This window comes from Zalophus californianus, chromosome 6, assembly GCF_009762305.2.
Source record: "Zalophus californianus isolate mZalCal1 chromosome 6, mZalCal1.pri.v2, whole genome shotgun sequence".
Classification (NCBI taxonomy): Eukaryota; Metazoa; Chordata; class Mammalia; order Carnivora; family Otariidae; genus Zalophus; species Zalophus californianus.
In genome coordinates, this window is record NC_045600.1 from 45634445 (window position 1) to 45658207 (window position 23763).

A 23763-nucleotide genomic window follows, 5' to 3' on the forward strand; every position below is an offset into this window, starting at 1 on the left:
TCCCCGACAGTCCTCTAACCAACAATCATAAAGGGCTGAGCCCACTGAGCTTTGCAATACACTATTTTAAGATGCACTTTAAAAATGCAGTGGGCGTTCTCTCCTTTTTGCCAACAGAGGGGCAATTCACTGGCTCCCACTGCCGGGAAGGGCTACTCCCTTTTAAATCCTGGACAGAGCACTTGGGTGTCAAAACATTACCTCTTTTAAACTATTTTATTAATAACTGCGAATAGAGGATACATTCATAATATTCACCCAAAATATTCAAAAAACTATGGATAAGAACTACATGTCTCTCTCACTTCGCCCCACCCTGGCCACCACTTCTCCACTGTGTATTTTTCCAGAAGTGTTCTTTGCATGCACAAACATGTCTGATATATGTAAATTTCTGTGCAAATAGCATACATTACACAATGTTTCGTTCTTTGTTTTTAACAACCTTCGAAACAGTTTCATATCAGTACAGATAGAACTCACTTGCTTATTTGTTCATTTAAGAGTACCCTAAATACTTAGCAGTACCTTGTTAATACACATGTCAGTTATTCTCAACCTTTGCCCACTACAAACTGTGCTTCAGTGAATATCTTTGAATATATGTGCAGGTGTATATATAGATCAAATTTCTAGAGGCAGGATTGCTATGTTATGTTTTGACATTTTGTTATTCGTTTTTTTAAGATTTTATTTTTAAGTAATCTCTACACCCGATGCAGAGCTCCAATTTAAAACTCCAAGATCAAGAGTTGCATGCTCCACCAACTGACTGGGCCTGCCAGGTGCCCTGTATTTTGACATTTTGATATTTAGTCAAATTGTCCTTCATAGAGATTATACCAGTTTATATTCACATGCATGAGTGTGTCTGTTTCCCTTATTCCTCAGCACAGGATTATCCAACTTGCTTACCTTTGCCACTTGATAGGTTAAAATATGGTATCTTATAATTCTAAGTTGGTTTCTTATTATAAGTGAGGCTGGGCATCTTTGCGCATGTTTAGGAAGCACTGGTATTTTCTGTTCTGTGGGCTATGTTCTCTGCCCATTCTCTATTGTACTATTGGTTCTAATTCGTTGAACTCTATGTATTAAGGAAAATAGCCCTTTGTCAATGTATATATAGAGAAAATTATTTTCCAGTTTTATTTTTCTTCTCCCCATATGTACAATGTTTATTTCATACAGAACTCTTCTTAGTTTTCTGCTGAAGTTACCTTTTCACTCCTGGCATCTAGAAAGTTTAGCATCTGATAGTATTTCCCCTGAAATTATGATAATTTCCCCCCATATTTTCTTTTTTTTATATATTTTCTTTTTTTCTTCCCCCCCATATTTTCTATATAAGATGTATTATTTTGCAATTAGCCTTTAAATTTGTGATCCAGCAGAATTTATTGCAGTGGTGGGATCTAGGCTTCATCTATATCTTTCTCCAGATGGCTATCCAGTTTTTCCAACACTATCTACTGAAAAATCCAATCCTCCCCCCACTAAACTGAAATACTACCTTTATCAAAAACTTAAGTTTTCAAATTAATTTGTATAGTAATTTGTTGCTGCATAACAAATCACCCTAAATTCAGTGACAAAAAAATAGCACCCCTTTATTACCTTGCAGTTTCTGTGGGTCAGGAATCCAGGCCCGGTTTATCTGGGTCCTCCGCATTCGGGTCTTTCACAAAGCTGCAAAGTGTCAGCTGGGGCTGGGGTCTCATCTGAGGCTTGACTGGAGAAGGACATGCTGCCAAGCTCACATGCCTGTTAGTAGGATTCAGTTCCTTGTAGGTTGTCAGACTGAGGGCCTGGCTTCTTGCTGGTATCTACTGGAGGCCACTCTAAGTTCCTTGCCTCTCCATATGACAGCTCACTTCAGCAAAGCCAGCAAGGAAGAGAGTCAATAGAGAGTCTGCTCTCAAGACGGAAGTTACTGTCTTATCCGGTCTTACCTAATGTACAGAAGTGACAGTCCACCATCTATGCCACATTCTATAGGTTAGAATCAAGTCACATGTCCCACTCACACTCAAAGGAAAGGAATTACACAAGGGAGTGAATACTAAGATATGGCTATTCATTGGGGGCCATCCTAGAGTTTGTCTGCCCTTTGGCCCCAGTAATTCATGTCCCTCCCACAAGCAAAATGCACCCACCTGTTCCCATGTTCTCCAAAAGTCTCATCCCCTAACAGCATCACTTTTGAGTCTGGAATTTCATTATCTAAACCAGGCCAGGTGTGGCCAAGGCACCTCACGTGCAGCTCATTAAATCCAGCTCCTGAAGCACAATTCCTCCCTATCTGTAGACCTGTGAAACTAATGAGACCCGTCACTTGCCCACACACCTAACATAGGTTGGATAACAGCTAGAAACACTCCCATTCAAAAAGGAAGAAAATGGGAGGTACAGAAGAGTCACTGTCCATAGCAATTCACAGGTTTAGGTCTGTTCAAAATTTCCATAACATACATATATTGGTGTGTGTGTGTGTGTGTGTGTGTGTGTGTGTGTGTGTGTGTGTGTGTGTGTGTGTGTGTGTGTGTGTGTGTGTGTGTAGGGGCACATTGTGCTAAGTTCCAAGGACTTTTCTATGTGTTTTATATATAAACTTATTTAGCCCTCACAACAGCCCTAGGAGGGTAGGTACTATTATTATCCTAATTTTACATAAGAACAAAATGAAGTACAGAGAAGTTAAACAAGTTTCCAAGGTCATACAGACAATAAGTGACAGAGCCAGACACAGGCCGAGTATTCCTGTGAGAACAATTTGTAGGAGGTTTGGGTGAGGGAGGAACAAAACCAGTGTTCTCAGCTGGTGACATTCTTCCTGGTTCCTTGTAACACAAAACTGTGTGTGTCTGTGTGTGTGATACTTTAGCCCTTTCCACTCCCCAGTCAGCAGCGATCGACAACTGTGGGGGCTCTTCGCAATTCATAGGTATTTTTCCCTACCCTCCCTGCTTCACTGACTGCTTCCTGCAAATATGGCAAGAGTATGTGTTTCTTTAACCCCACCTCTCCTGCTGCTTCTCAGTGCCACCTGGAAACTCCTGCAGCCAGCCTAAGCATCCTGTTCCCATAGTTTCTTTCCTTTTCTTTTTTTTAAGATTTATTTATTTTAGACAGAGAGAGAGAGAGAGAGAGCGCGCGCGCGCGCACGCGCGCGCGCTCGCGCGCACACATGGGGGGAGGGGCAGAAGGAGAGGGAGAGAATCTCAAGCCGACTGCACTGACTGAGAAGCCCCACACACAGCTTGATCTCACGACCTGAGATCATGAACTGAGCCGAAACTAAAAATCAGACACACAACTGACGGAGTCACTCAGGCGCCCCCCGTTCCCATCATTTCTTAGAAGGGCTGTTGAACTCTCCCTCATGGCACACCACGTGGGGGATTTGTCTGCCGGCCCCCTGCGGGCATCCCTTCTGCTGTCTTCACCAGCCCTCACTCACCCGCACTGCATAAAAAGGTGCAAAAAAGCGCCTTTTTACTGTAGACCAGGCCTTTAAATTGTCACTCTGGGTTGCCAGATCCGCATCCATTCCCCTGCCCTTCCTTCCTAACAGAATCCCAACATTCTGAGTTACCCAATACCCTCACATGCAGCCCAGGGGATTCAAGAGAAAATGACTACCCCCTTTATCCCTGCTCAAGGAATGTGCTCTGATTAGCCTTAACCTGTTTCAGTAATTTCTTCTTCCCACTTCGGCAGAGTTTGGTTCAGGAACCAAGGTTTGAGCCAAACAGCACATGGCAATCCCTTCGGTGACAGGTACTGAACCACCGGCGGGGGAGGGGGTCACATGAACTAAGTTGGTCCATCAGGATTTTTACTTGCTCTCTCATCTAGTGGATATGAACAAAATAATGTAGCCAGAATTGCTACGGGCATCCATATTAGAAACGCAAGGGGAACCAGGCTTCAAACGAATCCTGTGGGCAGCAGTGGTGAGAGGCAGAAAAAATCTGGGTGGTTGATGATATTGTTGAGCCTGCCATATCTTTGGAGTTCCTATTATATGAATTAGCACACTTCCTTATTTTCAAAGCCAGTCTGAGTCAAACTTGCCATTGCTTGCGATCAAAAGCTTCCTAATTCATACAGAATTAAAGATGGTGCCTAGTTTGGTGGAAGTTATGTCTTTTTATTATTTGGGCACTTTTTTTTTGGTAACGTCTACATTGGGTTGATTACAATCACTTATTCTTGAGGATGTTCAGAACTGACTAGTAGTGCTAATTACTTTTGTGAGCTCTAATAGTTAAAATAGGATTTTAAACTAAAAGTACGATTAGCTTCAAAACATGGAACAACAGCATTGTCCAAGGAAAGTTCAGCCTCATAATAATTGTCATGCTCAAGGAAGAAGGTGGCAGCCCACAACATCACATTTGCACATGTCTCCTTGGACTTACCACTTCCTGCCACATTTGTCTCTTTGTCAGTCAGCCATCACTGGGAGTTGTGGGATGCTTGAGGCAGGGATTGGGTTCTCCTTGTCCAACGACTTAATATATGTGTCCCTGCAACTTGTGAGTGCCAGACATTAAACACTCCAGTATTCATTTCCAAACCTTAGAGTAATTCCCAAGGCCCTTAGGATGTGTTAAGTATAAAAAGTGAAATCAGAATGGCACCCTGAATAAATAAATGGGGGCCTGGATGGAGTAAAAACTTCTCTAAATTTTCAAAACCCATTGCTATGATGGAGGGCAGGAGGAAATGTTACATCAGGAGTCCCCTCCCCCACCCCAATTACTCATTGTATTATATGTGCTTAATGTATTGTGTGTTGGGGGTTCTTACTATTTTTCTCCCAATGAAAAGTAACGAGTTTTTGCACCTGAGGCCCAGCATGGAGGATTGATTTAAGTAAGTCCAAAGCAGGATTGGTTAGAGGCTGAGCTTGGAACTAAGCCTTTCCCCAAGCCTGGGTAGCTGGAAAGGGGTAGTGTTGACAGGTTTTCTGGAAGTGACAAAGATGAGATCTCATTTGTGCAGTCTCAGAGGAGAGGTTGATAAGGGGTACCTGAGTCTCTGGGAGTGAATTTCCCTGTCAGCAGAGGGGACCACTCTGAAGAGTTACTGAGTTTGCCCAGACAAAACTGTCTGAGCAGGTGACCCGGGAGGCTCTGTACTCCATGGCGGCAACAGGGGCAGAAAGGGCAACCTCAACAATGTCAGGCAAACGTTGTTTCATCTCTTGGTTTGTGCTTTTGCATTTGAAGAAGTCCTTTCCCACACATAGGTTACAATGATTTATATATTTTCTATTAACTTCATGATTGTTTTGAAAATAGATCTTTAAGCCTTTTGGAGCCAACATTTGTTTATGCAGTGGGTAGGGATTCAGTTTTATTTTTCTCAATATAGTGAGCCAGTTTTCCTATCTAGTAAACATCCTTTCCCACAGTTTTCCCATCGAGCTGTGTCCTTTCCCACATTTACATGTGGGGACCAAGTTCTACTCTAAACACAGCTCTGTCCCTGAGCCATCTATTATTCGGTTCCATTATCCATTTTTCTGTTCTTGAATCAGTTTCATGGAATGATTGTGACTTAGTAGTATGTCTTAAATATCACCTCTATGTCTTTCTCTTTCCAAGGACACTTAGCTAAATTATGGACTTGTTTTTCCAAATAAATTTTAGAATAAGTTTTCAGTGTTTCTCAAAAAAAAAAAAAACCCTGCCATTTTGATAAGATTGAATTTATAGGTTAATTTGTTTTTTTGTTTTTTTTAATTAGAAGGACTTAAAAAAAGATTTTTAATTTCCAAGTCTTTTGAGAAAGCAAAATTAATACGACACAAATTGGAAGATCTAATTAACAAATTTATCAACAAGCCAAAGTAATTGTTACATAAATTAACCCATTTATTATAGGCTAGGAATGTTTCAAATGGTGGAGCTTCTACTGGTCTTTCAACTCGTTCAGTCTTCTGATGGCTGAATTTACTGTGATGGCAGAGGTGGTGTTGTAGGTCCAGGTGCCACCGGCATCGGTTATCATGCAGGACCCGCAATGCCAGATCCCCCCCTGCTCATCTTTTCATCCTGGTTTTGCCACAGAAGGAGCAAGTGTACTTGGAGTGCTGGCTTATTTCAATCTTCTTCACCATTCTCCTGAGGGAGGCTCCATAACGGGACCCGAATTTACCCATGATTCCAAACTTCTTGGTGCATTTAGCCAAGTCGCTGCAAACTTGGGACCCTGGGACCATGACCTAATCCGAAGGCAGATGCTTAACCAACTAAGAGGAAGAGACTCAATGTGCAAGCCTATAGATTAATTTGGGGAGAATTTTCATTTTCATAATATTAAGCTATTCAGTTCATGAGCATGGAATACCTCCCCATTTATTCAGATCTTTCATGTCCTTTTTTTTTTAAAGATTTTATTTATTTATTTGACAGAGAGAAGAGAGAGAGAGCACAAGCAGGGGGAGCAGCAGGGGCAGAGGGAGAGGGAAAAGGAGAAGCAGGCTCCCCACTGAGCAGGGAGCCCAATGTGGGGCTCAGTCCCAGCATCTTGGGATCATGACCTGAGCCGAGGATAGACACTTAACCGATTGAGCCACCTAGGCTCCCCTCATGCCCTTTAAAAAAAAAAAAAGATTTTAAGTAATCTCAACACACAATGTGGGGCTTGAACTCACAACCCTGAAACCAAGAGTCACATGCTTCACTGTCTGAGCCAGCCAGGGGCCCTCTTTTATGTCATTTAATACAGTTTAAAATTTTTCCTCATAGAGCTCAAGTATATTCTCTAATTCCTAGAGTCTTTTGTAGTTTTTGTTGCTAGTGTGAAAGATATCCGATTCTTCTATGACATATTTTCTGGTTGCTTATTGCTAGTGTAAACAAATGATATTGATTTTTATCTCATCAATTATTTATACCTCACTGGGAACCAGTTGCATAGATTCTTCGCCGGGAGGAGATTTTCATAGGTAGAAAGGGGAAGAAGAAAAAGAACATGAAGCAACGTATGAGGACAAGAGACTCTTCAAGAAGCCCAAAGGCCAGAGAAGAGAGCTGCCAGGTGCTTTGGAAACCAGTTTTATCACTTCACCTTTTCCCCTGAAGCTTCACGGAACTATCCTAATTCTCGCATTCAGGCCAGCCTCTTCAGAAATGGGCCATTCTTTCCTCCATGACTGGCTCCCACATCAGAACCTACCGGAGTTCGGTCAGCCCTCAGCACCGTCTCCACACCCTTGCTAGCAGGCAGTCTCCTGGCACAGCAGCCTCCCCACTGGTCTCTTCTACATTCCACACTCCCCAAACATCTGTCCCATCCGGTCCATCCTTTATTGTGTCACTCCTCTACTCAAAACTCTGCAATCTGGATCCTCCCCACCTTCTGATCAGCAGCTGAGTCATTACTGCTGCTCACAGGACTCTCCAAGAGCGGGTCTCCTGTTTGCCCTCTGACCTCATCACCTACTGTGCCCACACTCCTACTCACTTTGTTTCACCACCTTAGGCCCCTTGCTATTTCTCCAACTTGGCAAGCAGGCTGCAGCCTCAGGGCCAAAATAATTATACATTGTTTCAATAAATACACTCGGCAGCGAGCCTGGGTGGCTCAGTTGGTTAAGCGACTGCCTTCGGCTCAGGTCATGATCCCAGAGTCCTGGGATCAAGTCCCACATCGGGCTCCCTGCTCAGCAGGGATTCTGCTTCTCCCTCTGACCTTCTTCCCTCTCACGCTCTCTCTCTACCATTCTCTCTTTCTCTCAATAAATAAATAAAAATCTTTAAATACATTCGGCAGCTTAAAATAACAAAGCTTTATTATTTCTTGTGGTTTTTGAGGGTAGGAAGCTGGGAGTGGCTTAGCTGGGTGGTTCTGATCACCGTCTGGGAGGAGGGAAGCTTGTGGCTATGGCTGCAGTCTCATCTGAAGACTCAGCTAGGGGAGAATCCCCTTCTCAGCTCACTCACAGGGGTGTCGGCAGGCCCCAGGTCCTCATGGATTTTTGGACTGAGGACCTCAATTCCTTCCTGGATGCTGGCCAGACACTGGCCAGTTCCTCAGCTCCTTGCCACACAGGCCTCTCTATGGAGCACAAAGCAGCTCTCCTGGCAGATGGCTTCCCCTAGGGAGAGTGATATGGGAGAAAATGGGCACCCAGAATAGAAGCTGCAATCTCTTTAAAACCTAATTGCAGAAGTAACATGCCATCAGTTCTTCCATATTCTATTTATGTCAAATTTAGCCCACACCGAAGGGCATGGGAGATAAGTTCCTCCTCTTGAAGAGTATCAAGCATTCATGGACTTTTTAAAAATTTTTTTAGAAGATTTTATTTGGCAGAGAGAGCAAGCACAAGCAGAGGGAGTGGCAGGCAAGGGGAGAAGCAGACTCCTGGCTGAGCAAGAAGCCCGCCAATGCAGGACCCTGGGACCATGACCTGATCTGAAGGCAGACACTTAACTGACTCAGCCACCCAGGTGCCCATCATGGACATATTTTTTATAACAATCACAAGACCTTTGCACTTGTTCTCTCTGCTGGGGATCACTGCACAGCTGACTCCTTCTCTCATTCAGGTCTCTGCTCGTCAGAGAGGCTTCCTGTGATCTTCCTATCTGAAATAGCATCATTCTTCATCCCTTTGTTTTTTTTCCCTAGCCCTTGTCATCTGACATATTAGATTTTATTTGTTTATAATTTGTCTTCCCACTAGAATATTAGCTTGGTAAAAGTGTTTTTTTTTTACTTAAAATTAAATCCCCAATGCCCTAGAATTATGACTGGCATATAGCAAGCACTCAATAAATACTTGTAGGGGAAGAGGAGAAAGAGAGGGAAGAGAAACCCAGAATATAGGTCCACATCTTTAGTGTCTTCCAGGTGGAGACCTGGTTCATGTCTAGAGCATATTTCATCTGGCCTAGCCCCTTGGATAGCTGGAGGAATCCCAGGTGCCAGATGGCAGGCCAGGGAGGAACCTGTATCTTTTCTACACGTGAGGATTTGTAGTGGGTTGAACTATGTCCCCAAAAAAGATGGGTTCAATTCCTAATCTCCAGTACCTATGAATGTGACCTTATTTGGAAATAAGGTCCTTACAGATGCTATTAAAAAGGATCATCTTGGGGCACCTGGGTGGCTCAGTCGGTTGGGCATCTGACTCTTGATTTCCACTCAGGTCACAGTCTCAGGGTTGTGAGATCAAGCCCCGGGTCAGGCTCTATGCTGGGCGTGGAACCTGCTTGAGATTCTCTCTGTCCCTCTCCCTTTGCCCCTCTCCCCTCCTTCTCTCAAAAAAAGGATCACCCCCATGACTTACATAAAAATTAATGACTCAGATAATTTTTCATAATCCTACATGCCAAATAAAAGCCCTTTCAAATCATATTGTTAACTGCATATGTAATATTTTTAAAAACAACTTTTTAAAAGATTTTATTTATTTGAGAGAAAGCACGAGAAGGGGGAGGGTCAGAGGGAGAAGCAGACTCCCTGCTGAGCAGAGAGCCCAGCACTCCAGGCTCCATCCTGGGTCCCTGGGATCATGACCTGAGCCGAAGGCAGACACTTAACCGACTGAGCCACTCAGGATCCCCAACAACTTTTATATGTGCTTCGAATTTTGTCTAAACTCAGGATATACAGGAAACAGTATCACTTGATGTCTCTGGTGAAGGGCACAAGGTTGGGGGAACAAAGGTAGGAGGGATATATTTTTAAGTATATATTTGACGTTTTATCTTGTGTCATTGTTTTCTTGAACATATACACACACATACACTTAAAAAAAAAAAATAGCATGGCATTCCTATTGCTTCTGGAAACTGTGATGTAGTTTCCACAGAGTTAAAAGTACCTTTTAGCCAACAATTACTTAATCAAAGTCAAACATCTATGAAACTATTAGTTTGTTTATAAAAAGAACAGTGAGGGAAGCAGAATAGAGGGTTGGAAGATGGGCGGAATTGGGCAATTGTTGGTCAAAGGATACATAGTTTCAGTTTTGCAAGATGAGTAAGTCCTAGAGTATACAGTAGAATGCAGATAGTTGACAATACTGTACTGTATATTTTGAAACTTGTTAAGAGGTAGTCTTAAATGTTCTTATCACAAAAGAAAATAAAAAGAGGGAGGGAGGGAGGAAACTTTTAGAGGTGATGGTTAAGTTTATCCCACTGTTTATTATAGTGACATTTTCATGGGTGTATGCTTACCTTCAAAATCATCAAGATGTATACATTAACTATGCACAGCTTTTTGTATATGTCAATCATACTTCAATCAAACATATTTTAAGAAAAGAACAGCAGGATTACTAATAACAGTTTGGCAAACAGTTGTGAGATTTTGGTGCTTGAAATCTGTTTGCAAATCAGATTTGTCTTCCTCTACCTGTTTAATCTTTTTTATAACTTTGGATTGTTAGGGTATGTTTGCATCTTCTAAAATAAGTAAATAAATCTTTTTTTTTTTTAACAGTGACCCCCGAACAGTGGCCATTTTGGTTATTTTTTCTTTCCAGGTAGAAAGGTCAGAGAGGCATATGTGTGAATGTTAAGCTTAAGGACAATGATTAATATATCCATCAATAAGAAGGTATATTTGGGTGGGGAGCAAAAAAAAGTATTTTCAGAGGCCCAAAAGAAAACTATACTCACTGATATTCATTTATTCTTTCATTCCAATGTATTGTCTACACGTGCCTCATGATGCATTAGAGGCTGAAGATAAAATCAACAAGGTAATTAATATGCTTTCAAGATGGTGACAGACTTGTAACTGAGGATATATAATTCACTGTGATGGACACAAAAAAATAGCACACAGTAGCCCACAAGAAAGGAGTGAATTGCCATGCAGGGGAACATCCGGGAGCTTCAAGAAGACAGATTAAAAGTCCTATAAATGATTGGGGGGAGGAGCAAGATGGAGGAGGAGTAGGAGACCTAAATTTCGTCTGGTCCCAGGAATTCAGCTGGATAGGGATCAAACCATTCTGAACACCTACGAACTCAACAGGAGATTGGAGAAAAGAATGGCAGCAACTCTCTGAACAGAAAAGCGACCACTTTCTGGAAGGTAGGACGTGCGGAGAAGTGAATCCAAGGTGATATTCGGGAAGATATACGGTGGGGGAGTGGGCCTCCGTTGGCCGCTTCTGGCAAGCGATAAAGCAGCAGAGCACAAAATCGGACCTTTTAGAAGTCGGCTCCGCTGAGGGGTGTCACTCCGGTGGCTAAGCGGGGGGTGGAACCCTCATGGGACAGTGTGGTCTCAGGACCCTCGGGGTCACAGAAAGACCGGGGGTGCCTGAGTGCTGCAGAGCTCCCAGGTATCAGAGTGGGGAAGATCAAAATCCTAGAGGAGAACACAGGCAACAACCTCTTCGACCTCAGCCACAGCAACGTCTTCTAGAAACATTGCCAAAGGCAAGGGAAGCAAGGGTAAAAATGAACTATTGGGATTTCATCAAGATAAAAAGCTTTTGCACAGCAAAGGAAACAGTCAACAAAACCAAAGACAACTGAGAGAATGGAAAAGATATTTGCAAATGACATATCAGATAAAGGGCTAGTATCCAAAATCTGTAAAGAACTTATCAAACTCAACACCCAAAGAACAACTAATCCAATCAAGAAATAGGCAGAAGACATGAACAGACATTTCTGCAAAGAAGACATCCAAATGGCCAACAGACACATGAAAAAGTGCTCAACATCCCTCAGCATCAGGGAAATCCAAATCAAAACCTCAGTGAGATGTCACCTCACACCAGTCAGAATGGCTAAAATTAACAAATCAGGAAATGACAGATGTTGGCAAGGATGCAGAGAAAGGGGAACCCTCCTACACTTTGGCGGGAATGCAAGCTGGTGCAACCACTCTGGAAAACAGTATGGAGGTTCCTCAAAAAGTTGAAAATAGAGCTACCCCACGACCCAGCAATTGCACTACAAGGTATTTACCCCAAAGATACAAATGTAGTGATCCGAAGGGGTACGTGCACCCCAATGTTTATGGCAGCAATGTCCACAATAGCCAAACTATGGAAAGAGCCTAGATGTCCATCAACAGATGCATGGATAAAGAAGATGTGGTATACACACACACACACACACACACACACACACACACTGGAATATTATGCAGCCATCAAAAAACCCTACAAAATCTTGCCATTTGCAACGACGTGGATGAAACTAGAGGGTATTATGCTAAGCGAAATAAGTCAATCAAAGAAAGACAAGTATCATATGATCTCACTGATATGAGGAATTCTTAATCTCAGGAAATGAACTGAGGGTTGCTGGAGTGGTGGGGGCTGGGAGGGATGGGGTGATAGACATTGGGGAGGGTATGTGCTATGGTGAGTGCTATGAATTGTGTAAGACTGATGAATCACAGACCTGTACCTCTGAAACAAATAATACATTATATGTTAAAAAAAGAAGAAGAAGAAGAAGAAGAAGATAGTAGGAAGGGAAAAATGAGAGACTAAGGACTCTGAGAAACAAACAGGGTTTTAGAGGGGAGGGGCTGGGGGAATGGGTTAGCCCGGTGATGGGTACTAAGGAGGGCACGTACTGCATGGAGCACTGGGTGTTACATGCAAACAATGAATCATGGAACACTACGTCAAAAACTAATGACATAATGACATAATGACTAACATAACATAATAAAATTTTTAAAAAGTCCTATAGATGATCAATTTTGTTAAGGGATCCATGATGGACTATATTACAATAGTATGACTATAATACCAGGCCATCTAAACAGAATTGTTCTTCCCTCTTACATGATCAAGTTCTGTGATTCTTGGCAGTGTATATTCCTGATGTGCTCTTAGCAACTTCCAAAAACCTGATTGGGCTCACTTACCTATGTTGAAGGAGGATGACCCCATCAAAAAAGAGGTATAACTTGGAAGCAGAGAGCTTTTCCTGTAAGGAAAGTAAAATAAAGGAGCTATAAATTCTGAAATTAAAACGTGACATTCTTGGGGAGCCTGGGTGGCTCAGTCAGTTAAGTGTCTGCTTTCGACTGGAGTCATGATATCAGGGTCCTGGGATCGAGCCCCGCATCGGGCTCCCTGCTCAACAGGGAATCTGCTTCTCCCTCTGCCACTGCCACTGCTTGAGCTCTCTCTCTCTCTATCAAATAAATAAATAAAATCTTTTTTTAAAAAATGTAACATTCTTGCCTAATTCAGGTCTTCAGTGACTTAGTTCATGCACTGCACTACCCTTTGCAAAATTTCACTGTTAAGAGCTGGACATATAGTTCATAAATCTATTTACAGTAGTATGGTTCTATCAAGAGGTTAGCCTATTAGTACCAACCAATTTTTGCTAAAGGACATTATTTCTGTACTATGGCAGATGTGCGAGCTGCTTCTTGCCTCTCTCTTAGCTCTCCTCTCCTCGGGCGCATGGCTGTCCACGTGTCCCAGCCCTCCTTGTGGACTGAGCCTGGCCCATCAAAACCTCGCATGCTTGACCCATCCTGCCCTTTGCGCCTTGCAGCTAGCTGGAACGCAGATGACCACCAGGGCAAGCTTGGGAGCCACCAGTTAAAGACAGCAGAGCCTCCGTCAGCTCCAGTGCACCCCACTGACCGGTGGGGATGACCTAGCACTGTTAGGTGAACAAGAAATGAGCGGTAACGTATTTGAGCCCTTATATGTTTTTAGAGCAGTTAGCCTTTTTTAACTCATAGCAAAATTCTTCTCTTTTACTTTTTTGGGGAGGGCGGAGACACACCAAAAAAGGACAAGTGGAGGGAAATCTAATTATAATGTTTGTGCCAGGCCTCTGTCATTTGCCCCTTTAGACTCAGGCTCTATCCTTCTGTATCCTGCTTTTAGCCCCTGAAGGCTGACCTACACCATGGGCCTCTCAGGCCTCTGAGTGTGTGGTGATGAGAGGGAGGGAGGAGGGGGAGGGCAGGGTACTTCTTTCGCGGGCTCACTCCCTGTGAGGTCCTAACGGGAGTCCATGGCTCCTCTCAATCTGGCCGGTTTACAGGAGGGTCTCACTCCTTCCAGATTCAAATAGCGGTTCCCTGCCCTTGTCCGTGTGGCTTTGTCTCAGCTTGGCTGCCACAACAAAATACCACACACTGGGTGCTCACACAGCAGAAGTCTCTTTCTCACGGTGCTAGAAGCTAGGAAGTCCGAGATCGGGGTGCCAGCATGGTCAGGTTCCGGCGACAGCCCTCCTCCTGGCTTGCAGATGCCTGCCTTCCTGCTGTGTCCTCAGAGAGAGGGAGAGAGAAAAAGAGAGAGGGAGAGAGAGAGAGAATGAGGGAGAGAATGTTCTTTGGTTCCTTCTCATAAGCACACTGATCTCATCATGGCAAACCCTGCGTGACCTTATCTAAACCCAATTACCTCCCACGACCTAACACCATAACATTAGGGGTTAGAGTTTCAATACCTGAATTTGGGGGTGGGATACAGACATTCAGTGTCACAGACTTAGGCACGTGTTGTCAGCCAGACTGCTAGGAGACCCACGTTACTCCAGCATTTTTTTTTTTTTTTTTTTTTTTTTTTTTTTTTGGGGGGCTGGGGAGGGAGTGGGGCACACTGTCCACTCGTCACCAAGAGCCTGAGGCCGGCACCCCATCTCCCCAGGGTGAGCAAGGTGAATCGGATTTAATTTTTTTAAAAACAGGTAAACTGATTTCTCTTTTAAAAAAATAAAATCTCTGGTCTTTTAAGGTCACTTCAGCTGCTTTTTAAAGTGGCTTTTCTCTGGAATGATGGAAGTTGTGGCCGGGCGCCGGCAGGCTGGTCCACGGTGGCCCTAGATGGTGGACTTGGAGAAGGAGACCCGCAGGTGGTGGTTCTCGCCCAGGTCGTGGTTGTGCAGGTCGATGAGCGCCTGGATGGCCTCCTCCACTGAGCCCATCTGGATCAGCGCCATCTTGCGGTCCTTCTGGAAGAACTTGAACCCCTTGACGATCCCGCCGTTACTGGAGAAGAGGATCTTCAGGTCGTCCTCGGACACGGAGGGCGGGATGTTGGAGAGGTGCAGAGTGGCCGAGGGCGGGAAGATGTTCTGGAAGTTCTTGGAGCCGGGCTTCTTGAAGCGGTGCAGGGGGGAGTTGCCATAGTCCTTGGTGAGACCCTGGTCCTCCTGGCCCTCGCGGGGCAGCTGCACATTCTGGTGCTTAGACAGCGTGATGCGCACCGGCTTCCCATGCAGCTTGTGCCCGTTGAGGTGGCTCATGGCCAGCTGCGCCTGGCTCCCGTCTGCCATCTGCACCAGGGCGTTCTCCTTCTTATTGAACAAGATCTTCACCCGCTGCACATCGCCGTACACGCCGAAAAGAATAAAGAGGCTTTGGGGTGTGACTCTCTCGGGGTTGAGGTTGCTGACCAACAGGACAGAATTTCCTGCCCCTGCCAGGCCTGGGATGGCGATCCGGCCTGCTGCCGCCGCCGCCGCCGCCGCCGACGGGATGGCCAGAGGCGCCAGGGCCCCGTGCACGTTAGGAACCGAGAGGCCTGCAGCTTGAGGAATTGCAAAGGTGGGAGGGAAACCAGCTCCTGCATACGGAGAGGCTGACATTATACCAGGTGCACCGAAGGCAGCAGCCATGGTCTGGTCCAGCGAGGGCTGGCTGTCGCCGGAGGGCAGATCAGGGCGCGTGTAGTCCCGACTCTTGTCGTTGTTGTACTTGACGTTGAGGCTGGTAAGCTTGGAGAAGTCGATACGCAGCGTGCAACAGGCGTTGTAGATGTTCTGCCCGTCCAGTGACAGCTTGGCATGCTGGGCGCTCACGGGGTCAGCATACTGCAGCAGCGCCTGGAACTGGTTATTCTTGGTGAAAGTGATGATTTTCAGAACTGTGCCGAATTTGGAGAAGATCTGGTGGAGCACATCCAAAGTCACTGGGTAGAAAAGGTTCTCCACGATGATCCGCAGCACTGGGCTCTGGCCGGCCATGGCCATCCCAGCATCCACCGCGGCAGCCGAGGCGGCCAGGGCCAGGTTTCCTGACTGCACAGAGTTCACCGCCTGCAGCGCTGCCTGGGCCCGTGCCTGGTTTGGCGAGCTGTCTGTCTTGAGCTCCTTGTGGTTGGAAAACTGGATGTAGATGGGCTGGCCTCGCAGCACGGGTGTGACGGAAGTGTAATAGTTCACCATGGTGTTGGCGGCCTCCTCTGTGTTCATCTCGATGAAGGCCTGATTTTTCCCTTTCAGCATCAGGAGATTGGTGACCTTCCCAAAGGGCAGCCCCAGGGAAATGACCTCGCCCTCGGTGACGTCACCAGGGAGCTTCCGGATGTGGATCACTCTGGAGGGCACGCCTGCACTTCTGTTGTCACCCTTAAACTTTTTGCTGTCGTTCCCATTTGCTGCAGAGGCCGAGCTGCCGCTCATGATAAAGGGTCCGTTAGTGACGCAGGCAGAGAAAAGCTCGTCGGATCCCCGCTTTGTACCAACTGCTATATCTGGGACAATGCCGTCCATTGCACACAGAGGAGACCCGCAGGGGACGGAGTGGAGGCGCCGGAATACTACTCCAGCATTTTTTGCAACGACTCCAGGCCCACACCTTGGCGTGGTCTGTCTGTAAATAAACCCTCTTAGGATCATCCCACTTTGAGTGGGCCATCTGTTTGCTGTTCACACTCTGATCGAGACAATCTTGCTTCACCTTCACTCTCAAAACTAATAGGAACAAATACTGTACATATTGCCTGAAACGAGTAAGCAGTTTTATATTTTAGGGCAATCAATAACAATCCCAAGCAATAATTCCCATGCAAATTACTACATCTCTCTCTTCAGTGGTACTTTGAACTTCCTGGCATCTCCAGATTCACCTCAGGCCACAAACCCAAACCTAAAAAGGAAGTCTCCTTAACTTTAAGGTCAAAATTTGAATCCTTAGCCTGGCATTCAAGGGCTTTCATAATCTGGTCTCTCTCTCTTTCCTCTCCGGCATTATCATCTCCATTTCCTCCCCCAACCTCCTTCCCCACCCTACAAGCTGGGAGAAACGTGACTCTGACCCTGCACATCACAAGCCTTCTCTCTGGATTGCCTCCCATCTTCCTCCTCATTTAACTCCTGGTAGTCTTTCACCTCTGTCTTGCTGGGGCATCTACACCCAAGCCCCACCCGCACCCACCGTGCACATACACACCTTCCCGGGTTGGAGTGGGCACTCCTCCATGCCCCCATCATGTTGTGCCTACCTACCTACATCACACCACTTTACTACCTGCCCCCTGACTGCTGGATTGCGATTCTCTTAAGGACCGGAATTGCCTATTATTAAAGTCTGTATCCCCACAATAGGTCCTTAACATATGTGTTTGTTGAATGCATAAGCCTCCACTAGTTTTAGGCTTTTGTTAAAAACTTGCATGCGCACTGAAATTCCTGTAGGGGAGCTGGATAGACCTGGAATGAGGATTCGAGCACACCCCTCTTCTGTTCCCATCACTCCTCTACAAGAGTTGGAGACTTGGGGAAAAAAAACCTTGTTTCCCTTCCAGAATCTCTACATCCCCACTTCCCCATGGAATGAAGAGATAATTTCATCACCCCTGACTTTCACATGTTCAACTCATCACAAATTCCCAATATATAGGATCTGAAGTACTGAAGTTTTGCTGTTAAACATATTGAATTTTTTTTAATTTTATTTTCTGAATAGGTAATACATTGTCATGGGTCAAAACCAAAATGCATAAAAATTTATACAGTGAAATGTCTCCCTCCGCCATAGCCCACGTCTCCCTTAACCCAGTTTGTATACTCCACATATGTCCCTCTTAACATATACTTGGTTCCAGAGTTGTTTAGTGCACCTGTAAGCAAATTGCAAATATACATTCTTATATTTTGCTCTTCTTTACCAAAGCATGACATACTTTTTTGAACTGTTTTGTTTTGTTTTGTTTACTTACCATGTTTTGGAAACTTTTCTTTACCTGTTCAATGCTTGCCTCCTCACACTTTTGTACAGCTGCATAGTATTCTAGCATGTGGGTGTATCATAGTATCTTTAACCAAACCTTCATTGGTAGACTTTTGAGTTGCTTCTAAGTTTTTTTGCAAACAATGCTTAAAATGATGTACATTTCATCTTGATATGATGCCATATGATTCAACGTATAATTCTTCTAACATTTTGACTTTATACCTTGCTTCAAAAAACACTTCATTTGTGGGCCAGCTAATATATGACATTTGCTAAAGGATAAATTAAGGTTAGACCATAGATCAATGACCTGAAAAAGTTATTTAACTTTATGAGTTCACTTCTGGGCATTTATCCACAAGAATGTTGGATGATTTAGCAGAGTATGAGTTCATTTCAATAGAGCAAGCAGTGTATGTGTAAGCTTTGCAGGTTTTGCCAAGGTCATTTGCACAAAGCAGCATTCAGGGTTCCCCTTGGGGAAAAGCTCAATCATTTTGGTACTTTTGATGATCAGTAATACTTTAATATTATTTGGTATGCTAATGCATTGTATTCAGCAGACGTTTACAAAACGGGGAAGGACTCAGCCTCCAGAGTAGCAAAGGCCTCTGGAAGAAGGCATAATGCATCGGTATCAAGACTCTGCTCATTCCAGAGGCTAAGAGGTTCAGTTGGGGGTTTTCTGACTGCTCCCAAATACAGAACAGAATTCTGTGTGGGATTCTTTAGGGTAATCCTGCACATACCTGCTGCTCTAGAGGCTGGTGTTCCATTTGGCCAAAGGGAGATTGCCTCCAGCTGCCCTTCTTACATGGTGGTTGTCGGGGTTGCCTAGTGAGGAGAGCCCTCAGACATGGCAGGTGCTGCATCTGCTGGAGGGCAGTGATGGTTTGGGAAGGGCCAAATGACTACTACTAGAATCTACCAAAAGCTTGTGAGAGCTGATTTCCTCAAGTGGGTGGGGGCACTATGGGTGGGGTCTTATGAAGCTGCTCAGCCTAAATAATGTCTGGGCTTAAGACCAAACCGTAAGACCAGATGCACCTCCCTTCAGGAAGGATGGGCCTCGAGGTCCTCTGAGGTGGAACCAACTGAGGACACTCCACGAGGCCACACCAACCTCCGCCAGACCTTGTTTGCGGGGCCTAGAGATCTAAACTCACTTAGAGGAGCAAAATGCTCCATATCCTTTATCTCTTTACATGTATATTTTATACTTTCCAGTTTGAAGATCTTCTGATTTAAGAAAATAAACCTGAAGAAAAAGGCAGAGATAAAATTAGAGGCCTAAGTTAGAGGGAACTATTGCTGAAGAATATAGGCTTACAGCCTTGTTCTGGATAGTTTTCACAAACGTTGGCTTTATTTTGAACTTTAGCCTTCATAACCCCTTCTGGGTTTCTGGTAATGGTTTCATATCAATTTTGCAGATTTCTGGAACTCTCTCCAACTCACTCCATCCCTTTCCATCTCCCCAGTCCTCTGTTTGGAAACCCCAATGCAGAGGAACTACTCTGTTACATTTCTGATATGTATTAGGTACAATTTTTAAATGATATTGCTATTTCCATGTGTGTTTGTTTATTTCCTGCCACAAGTTTCCAATGAGCAGTTACCAGGCAGGCCCAGTTCCAGTCACTTGGATGCATTAGTGAGCAAAACTAGTAAAAGCATGTCTCCACACTGAAGGATGGAATGGTAGATGAAGAGTTTGTGTGATCAATAGTTGAACATGGGTCAGTTTAATACATTTTTTCCAGTGCTTCTTAGGTTTTAATATGGTCCTGAGAGAAAGATGAGCCCTTCTGTGGACCGTTTTCCCTTTTCTTCTTTCTTCTTCAATTTTATCAGACATTTCCTTGGCCTTCCCCCAACACACACACACACACACACACACACACACACACACATTCTTGTTTTATCCTGTATTTAATCTAACTACAGTAATAACTCTTCATATCTTGTTTCACAGTTTTCTTGCATAGTCTGAACTTTTTACTTTTGTTTGGGAGAGTTATATCTACTACAGAGTAAGGCCCAGGTGGGCAGAAATCACAACACACACACACACACACACATACACATCTGTCTTTGTGAACCTCCTGACTGAAACCACATTCAATTTGGTGCTTAATTAAAAATTTGTATTATGACAATATTTGTATGTTTCAGTTATCTATTGCGGTGTAACAAACAAACCCAAAATTTAGTGCTTAAAACAACAGTCATTTTATTTGCTCATGATTCTGTGGATCAGGAATTTGGGCTGGGCTTAGCTGAGTGGTCCTTCTGTTTCATATGACAGTGCCTGGGCTCACTAATATGGCTGCCTTCAGCTGGGAGTTTGACCAGGGCCAGGTTGTTTGAGGTGTCATCAGGCGTCTTTCCTCCAGACTCTGTCCAGCAATGATGGGATTTCTTGCATGGCAGTTGGCTTGCAAGATAGAGACACAGACTTGGAAATTATGCACCACTTCTGTCACATTTTATTGGTCAAAACAGCTCCCAGAACCAGCACTGGTTAAAGAGGAGAGGAAACAGAGGCACCTGGGTGGCTCAGTTGGTTGAACATCCAACTCTTGATTTCAGCTCAGGTCAGGATCTCAGGGTTGTGAGATCAAGCCTGTATGGGTCTCCGTGCTCAGCAGGGAGTCTGCTTGAGATTTTCTCCCTCTTCTTCTGCCCCTCCCGGCTCATCCTCTCTATCTATCTCTAAAATAATAAATAAATAAAATCTTTACCCCAAAAAAGAGGAGAGGAAACATACTCCACCTCCCCCAATTATGAGGGGAGTGGCAAGGTCACAATGCACAAGAGCATGTAGGATGGGAGATGCCACTGCAGTATCCTTGGAAACGTGAGCTACCACACTCTATAGACCTGTTCTGTGTTAGCTGGTAATCCACTATAAATCCCAGTTCTGGGCAGTAGTATTGAATCTAATCTTAGTTTGCTTTCTCCTTGTATGTCTGGCTGCTTTTTATTAATCAGCACTTTAGCTTGAATGGATGTTTTGAATTATAATCCTGACTTCCATGTGTATCTGTCAGTATGTTCGGTTTCAAGGCACAGGAAGCAATTCTGGCTCACTTAAGCAGAAAGGGAATTTTCATTGGCTTATCACTTTGTTTACAGAAGACAGGAAGGTTGGAGAACTAGACATAGAACAGAGACAAAACCTAAGGAAGGCTGGTGTGAAGGCCTATCCACAGTGGTACCACAAGGACACTCTGCTCAGGGCTCTAGTGCTAACATTGCACTCACTAGGCTGTGGGGCTCTCAGTGCCACTGGGCCTGGGCCTGAGATTTGCATTCTTTCCCTTATGGTTCCAAGTCCTGCATAGGAACAACCAGTTGTCCAACTCTCCTTGCTCCATCCTTGACCAGGAAATGAGGTGAGGGCCCCTTCCACTTTAAAGGTTGGGGCTAAGAGTATTCTGCCTCCTACCTAGACTTACATGATGGAGTGTTCCCCACAAATACAAAGAGCTACCCAGTACTGAACATCCAGTCATTGCTAAAAGTATTAAATTGTCCTGATCTGGCCCCTGCTACCTCTCTGACCTCAACTCCTATTCATTCCACTCTAGCCTCAATGTAAAACACCAAGTATGCTTCTGCCTCAGGGCCTTGGTGTATGCAGTTTTCACATGTGAAATGCTTGTCCCCAAATACCTGCATGACTCTCTCACACACCTTATTTAAGTCTTCCAATAGTGATTTTATCTAAAATTGTAACTCTTCACCCCACACTTTCTGTTCTATGGGGCAAGGATTTTAACCTGTTTTGTTCAGTGTTGCATCCCCAGCATCTAGAACAATGCCTGGAACATAGTAAGTGTTCAATAAACACATCTTCAGTAAATGAATGTAGAGCCAGTATCTACAGGAGCCCTTTGAAACCCCTTTGAAACACATTTGTTATATGGTTGACAATGATTCTTCTTAGAGTTTAATCCTTCTACCAATATATCTGCCTGCAATATGGTTTCCTCATTTTAAATTATTGTGCAAGGCAAATGAAATTTTCTGATAGGTTAAAAAATTGTTTAATTTATTGTACCCTTTCCTTCAATCAGGCTTATCCCTTTGCCTAGAAGGAAATTAGGTGAGTCAGACAGGATCATTTATTGTAAAACCATACCTTATGCTTTATTCTCTTCTCCGCATTTCTAAATTGATATTTTGCTGATTTATTGTACTACTTTTCAGGGTATTGCTGTGAGCTTAATAATTTTCAAGGTCATTCCTTTCATCTTTCATTCAGAAAGACATGAAGTTGGACTTTTTCCAGTTTTCAGGAATGTATTAGTCCTTGGAACCTGCCACGAGCAAAGCAGAACAACAGTGACCTTGACTGATCCATGATCTATCCCAGAAGGCAAAACATCTGGCCCCGTAGATTTGAACACATTGTTAGTGTTCAGGTAGTCGTGAGTGAGGCAAAAAAGTTTACGGAGAACTTACTGAGAGCAGAGTTTGTCCTGGATCTTCCCTTTCTGTGGTTTGGTGACCTAACTCCTCATCAGTGAATGTGACATCAATGGAGGAGTTAATCAAGCTCTGCCATTTGCATGACTTGGGCAAAGAGGAAAACAGGAGGGAGGGGATCCAGCAAGCTTTTTTTTTTTTTTTAACAGTCACATAAGGAAGCATTTATTTGAGGTTTAACATGGAATCATACAAATAAAATTTGTATAAACACAAATCCACATCGAGTCATAACACAGATAGCAAAAGACAAAGTAAAAAAGAAAACTAATTGGCGGCTATATACAGTTGGACAGTTGTGTCTTGTACACTAGAAAGTCTTTTACAAAATAATCATCTTAGATCAACAGAAGACCAATCTTCAATGTCGTCCTGCAAGATGGGTTAACTTTAGCAATCTCCTCCTGTCTTCTCCAACATCCTCCTTTAGTATGGCTGGTAATTGTTTTGGTGATTGCCACCCCCTCGAGACGCCTTGCCGTAAGCGCTCTGTTGCCCACTGTAGTCTGCACATCCCTGTCCATATCCATAGTTCCCCTAGTTATACCCAGTATAATCATAGCCGCCATAGCCACTATAGTTTTGATCACCACCATAGGCACTATTGTAATTTCCATATCCTTGATCATAATAGTTATTAAATCCTTGGTTCCAGTTTTGGCCCTGATCTCGTCCACGACCCCTAGTACCACCTCGTCCACCAGCTGCAGCACCTCTTCCTCCTTTTTGTTGTTGCTGTTGCTGCCTGTATACCTCTTTGGGTTGTGCAACTTTGATTTCACACTTCCCAGAACCAATTTGATGATATCTGCTTTCTAACAATTTCTTTACTGGCTCTTCATCTGTATATGTAATAAAACAAAATCCTCTTCTTTCATTTGTTTTTGTATCCATAGGAAGTTCAATATTTTCAATCTCTCCAAAGGCTCCAAAATATTCTTTAATTTGTTCTTCAGAAGTATCTGGGCTCAATCCACCCACAAAACCCTTTTTGGGGGGTTCTTTCCCTTTTAAAGCTTTGGCCCTTTTGGGGTCTATCAATTTGCCATCCAATTTGTGTTCTTTCAGTTCCAAAACCTTATCAACACTAGCAGCGTCTTTGAAAAGCACAAATCCAAATCCTCTTGATCTTCCAGTCACTGGATCTGTTTTTATTGTACAGTCTACAACTTCCCCAAATCGAGACAAATATTCAGTCAGATCTTTCTTGCTTGTAACCCAGCTCAAGCCTCCAATAAACATTTTACCGTCATCCTGCTGATTCTTGCTCGCGTTGATCTTGGATCCCTCTGCGAATTCCTCTATGTTGCTGTACTCGTTCATGTCCTCCAT

The 23763-nt window shown here is 44.0% G+C and overlaps 2 protein-coding genes and 1 pseudogene across 3 annotated transcripts; all 3 read right to left on the reverse strand.

Moving 5' to 3' along the window:
- Positions 1–5922: 5922 nt before the first annotated feature.
- Positions 5923–6232, reverse strand: LOC113909319 (annotated as a pseudogene).
- Positions 6233–14558: 8326 nt separating this feature from the next.
- LOC118357064 (polypyrimidine tract-binding protein 1) lies at positions 14559–16516 on the reverse strand. Of its 2 annotated transcripts, XM_035728008.1 has the most exons (2): positions 15584–16516; positions 14559–15505 (listed from the first exon to the last, which is right to left on the reverse strand). In XM_035728008.1, the coding sequence occupies exons 1-2, from the start codon at positions 16473–16475 to the stop codon at positions 14802–14804; spliced, it is 1596 nt and encodes a 531-aa protein (XP_035583901.1). In that variant the 5' UTR covers positions 16476–16516; the 3' UTR covers positions 14559–14801. The 2 variants fall into 2 exon arrangements, with proteins under 2 accessions (XP_035583901.1, XP_035583900.1); XM_035728007.1 differs by having other exon boundaries at positions 14559–16516.
- A 6176-nt stretch (positions 16517–22692) lies between these two features.
- LOC113909318 (heterogeneous nuclear ribonucleoprotein D-like) lies at positions 22693–23763 on the reverse strand. Its single transcript, XM_035728173.1, has one exon. It carries the CDS (start codon positions 23761–23763, stop codon positions 22969–22971), a length of 795 nt encoding a protein of 264 aa, XP_035584066.1. The 3' UTR covers positions 22693–22968.

Bases quoted from the DNA above. Each gene is read 5' to 3' on its own strand.
- LOC118357064 (XM_035728007.1), bottom strand. From the start codon at position 16,475: ATGGACGGCATTGTCCCAGATATAGCAGTTGGTACAAAGCGGGGATCC.
- LOC113909318 (XM_035728173.1), bottom strand. From the start codon at position 23,763: ATGGAGGACATGAACGAGTACAGCAACATAGAGGAATTCGCAGAGGGA.